This window comes from Oryx dammah, unplaced genomic scaffold, assembly GCF_014754425.2.
Source record: "Oryx dammah isolate SB20612 unplaced genomic scaffold, SCBI_Odam_1.1 HiC_scaffold_27, whole genome shotgun sequence".
NCBI lineage: Eukaryota > Metazoa > Chordata > Mammalia > Artiodactyla > Bovidae > Oryx > Oryx dammah.
In genome coordinates, this window is record NW_024070211.1 from 130,890,198 (window position 1) to 130,901,515 (window position 11,318).

General features: G+C 46.1%; 1 protein-coding gene across 1 annotated transcript in view; it reads right to left on the reverse strand.

The window, feature by feature from the left end:
- The window catches only part of LOC120854056 (cytochrome P450 27C1), a 21,136-nt gene extending 20,471 nt beyond the window's left edge, over window positions 1-665 (reverse strand). Inside the window, exon 1 of the mRNA XM_040227870.1 lies at window positions 320-665. Within this exon, the coding sequence (XP_040083804.1) occupies window positions 320-601 (282 nt within the window). The 5' untranslated portion in view covers window positions 602-665. The remainder of the gene's footprint in view (window positions 1-319) is intronic.
- Window positions 666-11,318: the final 10,653 nt, after the last annotated feature.

Sequence of the window (11,318 nt, forward strand, 5' to 3'; positions counted from 1 at the left end):
CGCCCGGGGAGCCCTTGCCGGCGGCTCGTCCTCGGGCGCCCCTCCTCCGTGGCCCTCCCCAGGCCCCCTGCCCGGCGCGCCGCCCGGGGAGCCCTTGCCGGCGGCTCGTCCTCCGGGGCCCCTCCTCCGTGCCCCTCCCCAGGCCCCCTCCCCGGCGCGCCGCCCGGGGTCCTCTCCCGGGACCCTCCCCGGGGGCCCCTCCGCCGCCTCCTCTCCCGGGGTTTCTTCCCGGAGCTCCCCGGGCTTCCCTCGCTGGCGTCTCTCCCGGCGCTCCGTCCCCGGCGCCCTCCCGCCGGAGAGAGCCCGCGCGCGCCGCTACCTGGATCTCGTGGATGCGGCTGAAGCCGTCCTTCCCAAAGAACTCCACCAGGTTGGCGAGGGTCCGGGGCCCCGGCATGGCGGCGAGGCTGCGGGGCCCCTCTGCCCGGCCCCCGGCCTGCGACGCCCCCGGCCGCCCCGCTCCTTTGTCCTCGGCCCGCGCCCTCGCCGGGAGCCCGGAGCCGGCCAGCCGGGGCTGCCCAGCGTCCCAGCCGCCCAGAAGCCCGCTCCGCCCGGCCGCCGGGCTCGGACGGGCTTTCAGGATCCGCTCCAGCAGAGCCATGGCGATCCCGTGCGTTGGTCTTGTTGGAGCAGTTTTTTTGTTTCGAGGGCTGCTCTTTGAGGTTACTCTCTGCTCCGTTTTAACTTGTTCGAGCAGCGCTCCTTCGAAGTACTACGGCCCGGGCATCAGTTTACACAGACTTTTATTGAACGCTCCCTCCCCTAAGGCTGGGGAAAAGGGGGTGGTCTGTGATTAGACTGCAACTGAAATGAAGCGATTATTATTTTTCTTCACATCGATTAATTGAGCGTTCCTTGAGACCGCAAAGTTTTAAGGTCAATCCCACTTCCAAGCATGGCCAAAAAAAGAAGTCGACTGAGATTTTTTACATTATTTCCTTCCTTAAAAATTACTATTGATGAAAGAAAGCTGATCTGCTCCTTTTGTATTTTAAACCCTGTTCTTTGTGATTTCAAGCTATGCAATTATAATTTGATCCCGAAATGAGAACAAAAATGTTAGATGAGTTTGCGATCCCTCACAGTATTGTAAACTGACCACATTATTACTTTAGCACAAGTTTTCATAATGAAAAATACGCAGCCTCTATTGATGGTTTTATAGGTCTCCTTAATTTTATCCCACCACACGGTACAGACTGGAAGTGCTAGTGAGGTGAGGACCTGTGGTGAGGGGTGAGTGGCTTCTTGGACATTTGGTGTTTTTTTGTCTCCAGCAAGGATTGGTCCTGTTGCACAATGCCTAGAGAAATGAACACACCTCCAGGCGAAAATGGGAAGGAAGAGGACTTTGCTAACATAGGTTCAGATCGCAATGCCAAGCTGCACAGGAAAGTGGGCCGTAAAGGAGGCGCTTGGCACAGGAGGGGCAAGAAATGTGTCATCTGGTTTCAGGAAGGCAGCCCAGATTCTGAACTAGTTATTCAACAACTTACTCTGAAAGCTGAAAACATTATTCAAAGATTTCATGCAGTTTGTGCTCCTACATCTAAACGTGTTTTTTTTAAAGCCTACAAAATATTGTTACTTTTTGATTTGTAGTTTATACCTTTACAACTCTGCTAAATGTGCATTTCATTTAAAAGTAGGTAAGTGAAGCAAAGAAGACCATAGCTTCTAACAAGTACTTAGTTATTCCATTTTTAGGAAGTACTTAGCAACTCTTATTTATAAGGTACTATTGCTGTAAGGGACTCAAAGTGTAAGATATTAATCCTGCCTTCAAGGAGCTCTTAACCCACAAGAAGAATAAAACAGTACACAAATACACATCAGATTAGCATAAGTGCCATGAAACTGATACAGAATATGATTGGAATTTGTGGGGAGGAGAGATCACACCCCCTACTAGGGTAGGAAAGAGTAGTGCAGGAGAGAGCCCTTCTGAAGGAAAGAGTCTTTTAGGCGGGGTTTGAAGAGAGGTCTCAACTTTAATAGGCCGAAGTGGGGTAGTAATTCAGCTAGAAGGCAGGGTATGAAGGATTGCACAATTGCTTTGTTCCTAGAGATGTTTTGAAGTATTTTTGAGGGTTACTGCTCCTCAGGAACAAAGAAATCATTAAAGAACCATATATATAAAAGGTGATTCAGTCCACTCTACATAAACAACGGCTAAAGACAGATTTATATATATGATTTAAAACACAGCCAGTTCTCCATTAGGGTAATTACGATAAAGACTTTAGTAAAGAGAGGAAAGTGACAGAGAGTGAGAGGATGTAAAGAAGTTCGGGAAGGAAAGATTTAAGTACACAGACACAGGTTTTCATTGAACATCCTTGCTCTCGTGTCTTCTAGCTTCATAACTGCAGATACAAATAAAGTTGTCTGCTCTTGATATTTGGCTCAAGCTTGGCTCAGAGGTTAAAGCATCTGCCTGCAAGGTGGGAGACCCAGGTTCAATCCCTGGGACGGGAAGATCCCCTGGAGAAGGAAATGGCAACCCACTCCAGTATTCTTGCCTGGAGAATCCCATGGATGGAGGAGCCTGGTAGGTTACAGTTCATGGGGTCGCAGAGTCGGACACAACTGAGCGACTTCACTCACTCACTCACTCACAATGAAAATAAGCAAAAGGCTATTTTAGAGTCTCAGTTTGTTGGTGTAAATTATCAAGCTGAAATTCTGCAATGGAACAGTATACTATCCTGTAGCTAAGTATTATAGCAGGAAACACATCTGAATCCAGACATAGAATAAATCATTTAGATTGGGAGAATTTTTTTGTGTGATAATCAAAAGTAATTATAAAAGTAACTATTACTTTGGTCTATCCAGGTTTCTTCTCATGAATATTGCTTTGTTGTTTTTTTAAAGATTTTTTTCATATGGACCATTTTTAAAGTCTTTATTGAATTTGTTACAATATTGCTTCTGTTTATGTTTTGGCTTTTTGGCCCCAAGGTGTGTAGAATTTTAGCTCCCTGACCAGGGAGCCAGCTTGCACTCCTTTCATTAAAAGGTGAAGTCCTAACCACTGGGCTGCCAGGGAGGTCCCTGCTTTGTATTTTTTAAAAAAGGGTTATTTAAAACAAATGATTCTCATAATTGTGGGGAAGTCTAGTGGAGAGGAAATAAAGGATGGAATGTTATAAGAATCTTAAAAAAAAAAAAAACTGAAAAAAGAATTCCAGCATAGGAAAATAGCATCCATGTGTTTGTCCCCTTATCCCCCAGTGAGCAAGAGAAACAGAAATGAGACTCTGACTTCCAGGAGACAGAACAGCACCATCTGTCCCCATCTGACCTGAAACCAGACTTCGTACAGATGTTTTCCCTCAAGAAACCCAGCCTGCTGGCAGCACGTTGGGAAACAATGAGTTGCCCTTCCCCAACAAAAAACAGGAAAATAAGATTGCCCTTTAAAAGTTAGACAAATAAACACACAAATAATTAGCCATCTGTGGAAGTAAAACCAAGAGATGGTCTTCAACATCTCTCAAAACTCCAACCAAGGGGACCTCAGATACATCTCAGGATGCAGAACTGGAACGTGGGGCCTTGTTAGTTAAGCAAAGCTCAACAAAGTATATTCCTGGAATAGAACAAGGATGATCAAACTGGATCTCAGAAAAAATAGCGACCATACAAGACGTTCTAGGAAACAAGATTCTGAATTCCAAAATCCAAACTTGCTAATCATGGTACGTGCGTGCTCCATCGTGTCGGACTCTTGTGACCGCTGGACTGTAGCCCGCAGGCTCCTCTGTCCATGGGCTTCTCCGGGCAAGAATACTGGAGTGGGTTGCCATTTCCTCCTCCAGGGGATCTTCCCCACCCAGGGATCGAACCCGCGTCTCCTGCCTTTCCTCCCGCTGAGCCGCCTGGGAAGCTGGTCACAGAGGGGCAGGATTCATTTACCAAGCTCCCCCCGTGTAGGTGAACTGCCCCCTGTGCTCTTGAGTCCTTGCCCCTGGATGCTTTCATTTTCCACTTGAAGAATTAACGGTATTTTTACAAAAAGAATTAATGGTGTGATACTGTTCCTTCCCCTAGACTCATTTGTAAAAAGAACAGAACAGAAAGAAAATAAGACAAAGTTATTCCAGAACTGAGAGCTCTCAAATCCTCTTTCCTGTGAGTCGTAAGATTGTGCCATGTAAACTATTGTTGACATCTGGCCACAAAAATCCCTGTTAGTTCAGGCCAAGAGAAAAACTTCCTCTTCTTAGAAACGTATGTGGGGAGAGTTCCGCGGGGGTCCAGTGGTTAGGACTTCACGTGTTTACTGCAGTGGCCCGAGTTCAAACCCCGGTCAGGGAACTGAGATCCCACAAGCTGAAAAATAAAGGTATGTGGGAATTCTCCGCTGGGGTTCCTCATCAGGCAAAGGCTTTCAAGCCGTTGTTAAGCTGCCAGAAACAAGTGTAATATGTGTAGTATTGTTATTGAATAGATGTGTTTGCATGTAACTATATGTGCTAAATACAAGTATTTAAAACAGACCAAACACTTATATATTCGATAGACTTGTCCTAGCACTTCTACCCCCTTTAATCCATCTCTTTCTCATGACTACTCTATGCCATGGGCACATTAGCCTCATTTGCTTGAGGAAACAGGCTTAAGAGCCTTGCTAAAAAGCGTTGGCTTAGTAGGACCAAAGTTAACATTTGAATCCAAGTCAGCTTCGGAGTTTCCTTTCGCGGCACCTGCTCTGCACGCAAGTGAAGAGAAGCCGCGCAGGGCAGCACAGGAAGCTGCGGTAGGGCATATTGCTTCAAGGCGTTCATCGTTTCCCAGGGATTGCTGTAGACAGATAAGGAAGAGTGAGCCAGTATTGCGTCCCGAGAGGAAGGCAGAAGGCCTCCGGAGGAGGTGAGTGCTGCTCTGTCATTTTCCTTCTTTTTTGGAGAGCCAGACCCTTCCCTGTTTCAAAGCTGCCCTGCTTTATCCAAGAGGTTTTGTCCTCAGAGAGACAGCCGCGAGCGATCTTGAAGTAGGATCTTATTTCCGTGCCCAGGGATTGTTCAGGAACCCCATTTCAAGGAGGCAAAACCCAGTACACAACTTATTATCAGAGACTTGGCCCAACATGTGGGAGGGCATGCGGAGAAACAGTTTATTTAAGACAGAAAAAGGGCAGAGATTCACACCCGGAGGAGAGTGTGGGTTTCCTGAGCGAGGAGCCTGCCAGAGGGGTGATTTACATCGCCTAAACGGGGTCTTTGCTCTCCTCTGGCCAACTGCCTCGCTTCTTTTCCTGCACCTGACTTGTCTTCAGGCCCCTCCCGGCAACGTGGAGGCGCATCTTTTTGTCGAGATGGACTCCAGCACAAAGGCCTACAGGAGGTCGGCAGCACCTACTGTGGGCAGCGCCCCCTCCCTTTTTGACCCCAGAGGAGCCTTCCTGGCCATGAGCAGTCAGCAAGGTCTCCTTGAGCTCAGGAGCAATAGATGTGGTCCTCTGATCTCTATACTCCGGCAGAGCTCAGCTCCTGCCACTAACATTGCCCTTGGAGTGTCAGGGAAAACAAAGCTCCAATTTACTCTGCTCCACAAACCCCAGCTGCTCAGCCTAGGGCCTATCTCTTACCTCAGTTTGGATAGTGTTAGCTGCCTGGGGGCCTCTGATGCCAGAGTGGTCAGAGCCTGCCATGGACTTTACTTAGGGCAGTCGGTATGAATGCTCTCTTCTCTGGGATCGCAACCTGTAAGCCCCTGTGAGCTGGCTGTCACACTCAGAGGCACCCAACTGGGTGCAGACAAAGGATGGGGAGGCCTGACACTCTTATGAGAGACCCTGGACCTCAGCTTCCCAGAAGGGATGTATCATTTCTTCCCTAACTTCTCAGGTGAGTTGGCACTCTTTCCCCCTTTACAAAGTGGCATTTACCTGGTGAATTAATCATGGCTCAGAGTGAGGTCCTCAGTCTTGCAGATCTGGAGATTCTGTTCCCTGAACAGAGCCTCATGAAGAATACCTCATTGATAAGAGTGGGGACTTTCAATATGATTAAACTCTGAGTAACTTAAATGATTAATTCAGAATAAGAGGGTGAGCTCTGAAAGTATCAAACATTTGAATTGACCTTACCAGTCTATTTTCTCCCTGTAGACATCAGAAGTGAAATTGTCACCAGGTTACCTGGTGTCCCTCACGGATCCCTAAGCCTCTACCCTTGGACAAAGTGTGCTTGTTTACATAACAGTTCCCAAGCCTCTGAGATCCCAGGTGGCACAGTGGTAAAGAATCCACCTGCCAGTGCTGGAGACACAGAAGACCCAAGTTCAATCCCTGGGTCAGGAAGATCCCATGGAGGAGGGCGGGCCAACCCACTCCAGTATTATTCTTGCCTGGAGAATCTCATGGACAGAGGAGCCTAGCGGACTGCAGTCCATGGGGTTGCAACGAGTCGGGCACGACAGAAGGAGTGAACACATGATCCCTAGCCTGCGTCTGGGACTGTAAACCTCATGCGGGCTGGGACTGGGTCTCTCTCGTAGTTGGATTCCCCCCAGCCTGAGATAGCGCTAACACACATGGTATCACTGCAAAATGTCCAAACGTCAGCTTCAGTCAGCAAAATAACGAAATCTCATCAGCGCTACTGCGAGACGTAATCCACACACCATCTCCTGATCAAATGAAAACATGGCCTGCAGTGGTGAAACAGGACTGTGATGTTAGCCAGACTGCTTCCCAGTACTTAGGTGCATCCATGACCCCGTGCCCACTGATCAGGACTACGGTGAAGACCACCGAGGCCTCGGGACTTCTGCCATCCTCTAGGATGACTGCGTCGCTGCCTCAATCCGGAGGGCTCTGTGGACCCATTGGTGTCTGCTCTGTGTGGGTCCTGAAGCCCCTCGCGAGCCATGGCACACGGAACACAGGTATTGTGTATATTAACATTTTGCTGTTGAACAAGTGACTTTCCTACAATGGACAGGGAACAGAGGCTCACATGGATTAAGCAGCTTGCAAGCTTCATATCGCTGGCTTCTAAATTCTGTAGGATAGCTCCTTGAAGGCTTGCTTTCCACTGGGCTTTAAAAGCATCAACTTTTCATTTAACTTGAGAAGAGCAGAGGATGGGGTTTCACTTTAGGATTCTTTTTCTTGGATGGGTCGCTTAAATTCTGACACTTATATTCTCTATTTGACAATACAGTCGCAATAACAATACTAGCATCTGATTTTTGTATACAATACTTTACAGTTTGTAACATATGTTATTTCCATTTGACCCATTCGACAACGGTGTGGCTAGACAGATCAGTGGCTGATTGCTAGAGATTATTAGAGTGGTTTTCCCCAAGTCATCCAGTAGGCGAGTGACCAGGATAATTCTAGTCTTCTTGACTCCCAGTCCCAGACTGTCTCCACCTACTTGCCCTGCCTCTATACGTGCACTGAGAGCAGTCATAGTTGGGTGCATGTTCGGTCACATCAGTGAGTCTGACTCTGTGTGACCCCATGGACTGTTTCCCACCAGGCTCCTCTGTCCATGGAATTCTCCAGGCAAGAATACTGGGGTGGGTTGCCATGCCTTTCTCCAGGGGATCTTCCTTACCCAGGGATGAAAAATGCGTCTCTAATGTCTCCTGCACTGGCAGGCAGGTTCGTGAAGAACCTTAGCATCACCTGGAAGCCAGCAATCAGAGTTAGGTCTGGAACCATCATACAATGTATTTCATCCACCACAGAATCTGATGAGGCTGCTCTGAGTTCATTGTGGTCGGTGAGTGTTGAGCTCCTCTTGTGTGGATGTCAGCAGGCCAGGAGCTATGGGAGCTACCAGCAGAAGTTAACTAAAATGTGTACTTGTCTGCCTGGACACCGATTCCCACGTGTTCTGTCCACTGAGGTATGATTCCAAACTGACTCCTTTTGGTGTACAGTTTTGTGAGTCTTGACAAACACATGTAGTTGTGTGACTATCACCACAGTGATATCTTATAGTTATTGATATCTATCAAATAACTTCATCACTTCAAAAAATTCCCTTATGCTCCTTTATAGTCAGTGCCCACGGACCATAGCCCACCAGCTCCTCTGTCCATTACATTTCCCAGGCAAGAATACTGGAGTGGGTTGCCATGCCCTTCTCCAGGGGATCTTCCAGACCCAGGGATCAGAACCAGGTCTCCCACAGGGCAGGCAGATTCTTTACCATCTAAGCCACCAGGGAAAAATCTCATACTTCCAGAAGGGAAGAAGAAAACACACCAGAGGACTCTGTTCTTGACAAGGCTTTCAAGAGATACAAATTTACCAGAGGCTGACTGATGTTTTCGCTGGTGGCAATCATGGGAATTGATTGCTAGGTTCTGGAGATGGATAGTGGTCATGGTTGCCCATGGTTTGCAAAGCAATAGATAAAGCCAAGACATGGAAACGATGTCCTTCAAGAGGTGGATGGTTAAAGAAGATGTGAATAAAGTTTGAACACAGTAATAGAACTATTGAATGCACGCCCTCAGGCTAAAAGCACAAACCATCCCTAAAGAAACACTGAATTCCCATTATTAGCAGGCTGATTTTTCAGAGGCAAAAATTAACACTGAAACTACTTTATGTACATTCTGCTGCTGCTGCTAAGTCGCTTCAGTCGTGTCCGACTCTGTGCGACCCCATAGACGGCAGCCCACCAGGCTCCCCTGTTCCTGGGATTCTCCAGGCAAGAACACTGGAGTGGGTTGCCATTTCCTTCTCCAATGCATGAAAGTGAAAAGTGAAAGGGAAGTCGCTCAGTCGTGTCCGACTCTTAGTGACCCCACAGACTACAGCCTACCAGGCTCTTCCACCCATGGGATTTTCTAGAACTGAGTAAATTAAAAAAAAAAATTGTGTAATGGGAGCCAGTTATCTCAATGTCAGAGAAAGAAGTTGTAAATATGAAGTGAAAGTGAAGTCGCTCAGTTGTGTCCGACTCTTTGCGACCCCGTGGACTGTAGCCCACCAGGCTCCTCTGTCCGTGGGATTCTCCAGGCAAGAATACTGGAGTGGGTTGCCATTTCCTTCTCCAGGGGAATCTTCCCGACCCAGGGATCGAACCCAGGTCTCCCGAATTGCAAGCAGATGCTTTAACCTCTGAGCCACCAAGGAAAGGAAGGATAAAATAAAACCTGTGCCTTGAATTGGAATTATAGTTGTCACTGTGAACTCACGGGGAGATAGATGATAGGTAGGTGATAGCTGACAGATTAGATAGAAGAAAGAGAAGGGAGGAAGGAAGGGAGAGAAGGGAGGAAGAGAAATGTCAGATGAATATTAAAATGGATATAGCTGGATGAAGCTGTGTACAGGCACGCATATGTTACTTCTAGCACAGATCAAGTTCTCGATCCTAAGTCTCTTCCAGGTTTCCTGTGTCATTCTAATTGGCGTGTTTCTCTGTTCCTGTGCCTGCAGCGCTCTTCTTGTAAACTGTCATTAATATTTTTTATTTTTAAGTGTAAGTACGGTTGATTTACAATGCTGTCAGTTTCTGGCATGCAGAAAAGTGGTTCATTCATATACCTGTGATGCGCACATACATATTGATTCAAATCCTTCACCATTGTAGGGTGTTACAAGATATGAATATAGTTCTCTATGCTACACAATAGAACTCTGTCATTCATCTGTTTTATGTAAAGCAGTGTGTATCTGTTAATCCTAAGCACCTAATTTATCCCTTCTTCTCCTTTCCCCTTTGGTAACCACAAACTCGTTTTCTATGTCTGTGAGTCTGTTTCTCTTTTATAAGTAATTCATTTATATCATTTTTTAAGAGTCCACATGTAAGTGATATCATATATGTTTATCCTTCTCTGACTTCCTTCACTTAGTGTGATAATTTCTTAGGTCCATCCACGTTGCTGCAAATGGCATAATTTCATTCTTTATGTCTGATTAGTATTCCATTGATAAATGTATATACACACCACATCTTTATCCATTCATCTGTTGAGACATCTAGGCTGCCTCCATGTGTTGGCTGTTGTAAACAGAGCTCCTATGAACACTGGGGTGCATGTACCCTTTTGAATTAGAGTTCTCTTCAGATATATGCCTATATGACTAGGATTGCTAGGTCATATGATAGCTCTATTTCTAGTTGTCGTTTAAGAAACCTCCATACTGATGGTAAAGAACCCACGTGCAATGTAGCAGACCTGGCTTCGATCCCTGGGTTGGGAAGACCCCCTGAAGGAAATGGCTCCCCACTCCAGTATTCTTGCCTGGAGAATCCCATGGACGGAGGAGCCTGGTGGGTATAGTCCATGGGGTCGCAAAGAGTCAGACACAACTGAGCAACGTGGCATGAGCACGATACTGTTTTCCATAGTGGCTGCACCAATGTACACTCCCAGCAACAGTGTAGGAGAGTTCCCTTCTCTCCAAACCCTCTCCAGCATTTATCATTTGTAGACTTTTTGATGATGGCCATTCTGACAGGTATAAGGTAATACTTCATTGTAGTTTTGATCTGCATTTCTCTAATAATTAGCAATGTTGAGTATCTTTTCATGTGTCTGTTGGCTGTTTGTATTTCTTTGGAGAGATGTCTATTTAGGTCTTCAACCCATTATTTGGTTGGTTGTCTTTTTTTTTTAATATTGAGCTGTTTATACTATCTTTATCTTTGATGTTTATTTTATAGTAAGTTTGTAAATTCTCTTGAAAAACCTGGTAAAGAATTTGATTTAAAGATTTATAGATTAATATAAGCAGAACTGATATCTTTTGGAAGATTAACCTGAAGCATTTCATATTTTCTATGCTATTATAAACAGTATATTTGCTTCAATTTCCAATTGTTTGTTGCTAGTTCATTAAAATGTAATTGACTTTCATATGTTAAAATACCCTGCAACGATGCTAAACACACTCATTAGTCCTATAGGAACTTTTTCTGCAGTTTCTGTGAGACTTTTACATAGTCAAGTCACCTGCAGATAAAGATAATTCTGTTCCTTCCTTTCCAACCTGTATGATTTTTTTCCCCTTACCTTTCTGTACTGGCTAGAGTTTCCAATACAAAGTCAAATAAAAAGTGAGACTGGACATACTTGACTCGTCCCTGACCTTAGCAGGAAAGCACCTCCTTTCAGCATGAAGCATGCATCTGTATGTGTGTGCTGACGTTTTACATCATGTCTGACTGGCTCTTTGTGACTCCACAGGGTGTAGCCCAGCAGGCTCTGCTGTCATGGGATTCTCCAGGTAAGAACACTGGAGTGGGTTGCCCTTCCTTCTCCAGGGGATCTTCCTGACCCAGGGATTGAACCCATGTCTCTTGCATCCCCTTCACCGGCAGGCAGATTCT